The sequence below is a fragment of the Trypanosoma theileri genome, assembly GCF_002087225.1.
Source record: "Trypanosoma theileri isolate Edinburgh chromosome Unknown TM35_Tth_151_V1, whole genome shotgun sequence".
Classification (NCBI taxonomy): Eukaryota; Euglenozoa; class Kinetoplastea; order Trypanosomatida; family Trypanosomatidae; genus Trypanosoma; species Trypanosoma theileri.
The window spans coordinates 1-577 of NW_021639993.1; the positions used below are offsets into that span (position 1 = coordinate 1).

At 49.3% G+C, this 577-nt stretch overlaps 1 protein-coding gene across 1 annotated transcript; it reads left to right on the plus strand.

Annotated features, from left to right (window-relative positions):
- On the plus strand, positions 1-374 carry TM35_001511000 (surface protease GP63; the record flags this gene model as incomplete). The annotated part of the gene is made up of 1 exon (XM_029031921.1): positions 1-374. A coding segment is annotated over one exon (374 nt), but the record flags the coding sequence as incomplete, so codon positions are not given.
- Between the last annotated feature and the right edge of the window lie 203 nt (positions 375-577).

The window sequence follows — 577 nt, forward strand, 5'->3', positions numbered from 1 at the left end:
TGTGTGTTGCGCAGAAGGACGGCGGCGTGCAGTCGACTGGTGTTGTACGGGAGTTGCCCCGCAAGGGACAGAGTGGTGTGCAGGCGTACACCGTCGCCACACAGGAGAAGAATGAGAATGGAGGATGGAAACTAATCCGCATTGAGGCGTTCACGAGGGACTTGGAGGACGAATCGAAGTACTGTACGAAAGCTGGTCAGGAGGTCATTGATTTTGATGGTAAAAAGGCCAAATGTGAAGAAGCGGAGGTCCTCAACGATGAAAGGCACAGGGAATACATTAAGAATATCATTCCCGCTGCCATCAAACTGCACGAGGAGCGACTGCGTGTACAACCCCATAAAGGCAAAATAATCGTGCNAATACGCTCGTGAGATGTTAAGTACACACCAACATCAGCCATTCCAACCAATCAAAACCCACAAAAGACACATTTCTACCCAGTCGTTCTGCGGGACTGCTCTTGCCCTGCTCTGTACTGCGCTCCTCACTCTTTTTTCTCTCTTCCACACAATCCTTGTTTGCCCCTTGTTTCTTTCTCTACTGTAGAAAGCATTCATTATATGCCACAGCAAGC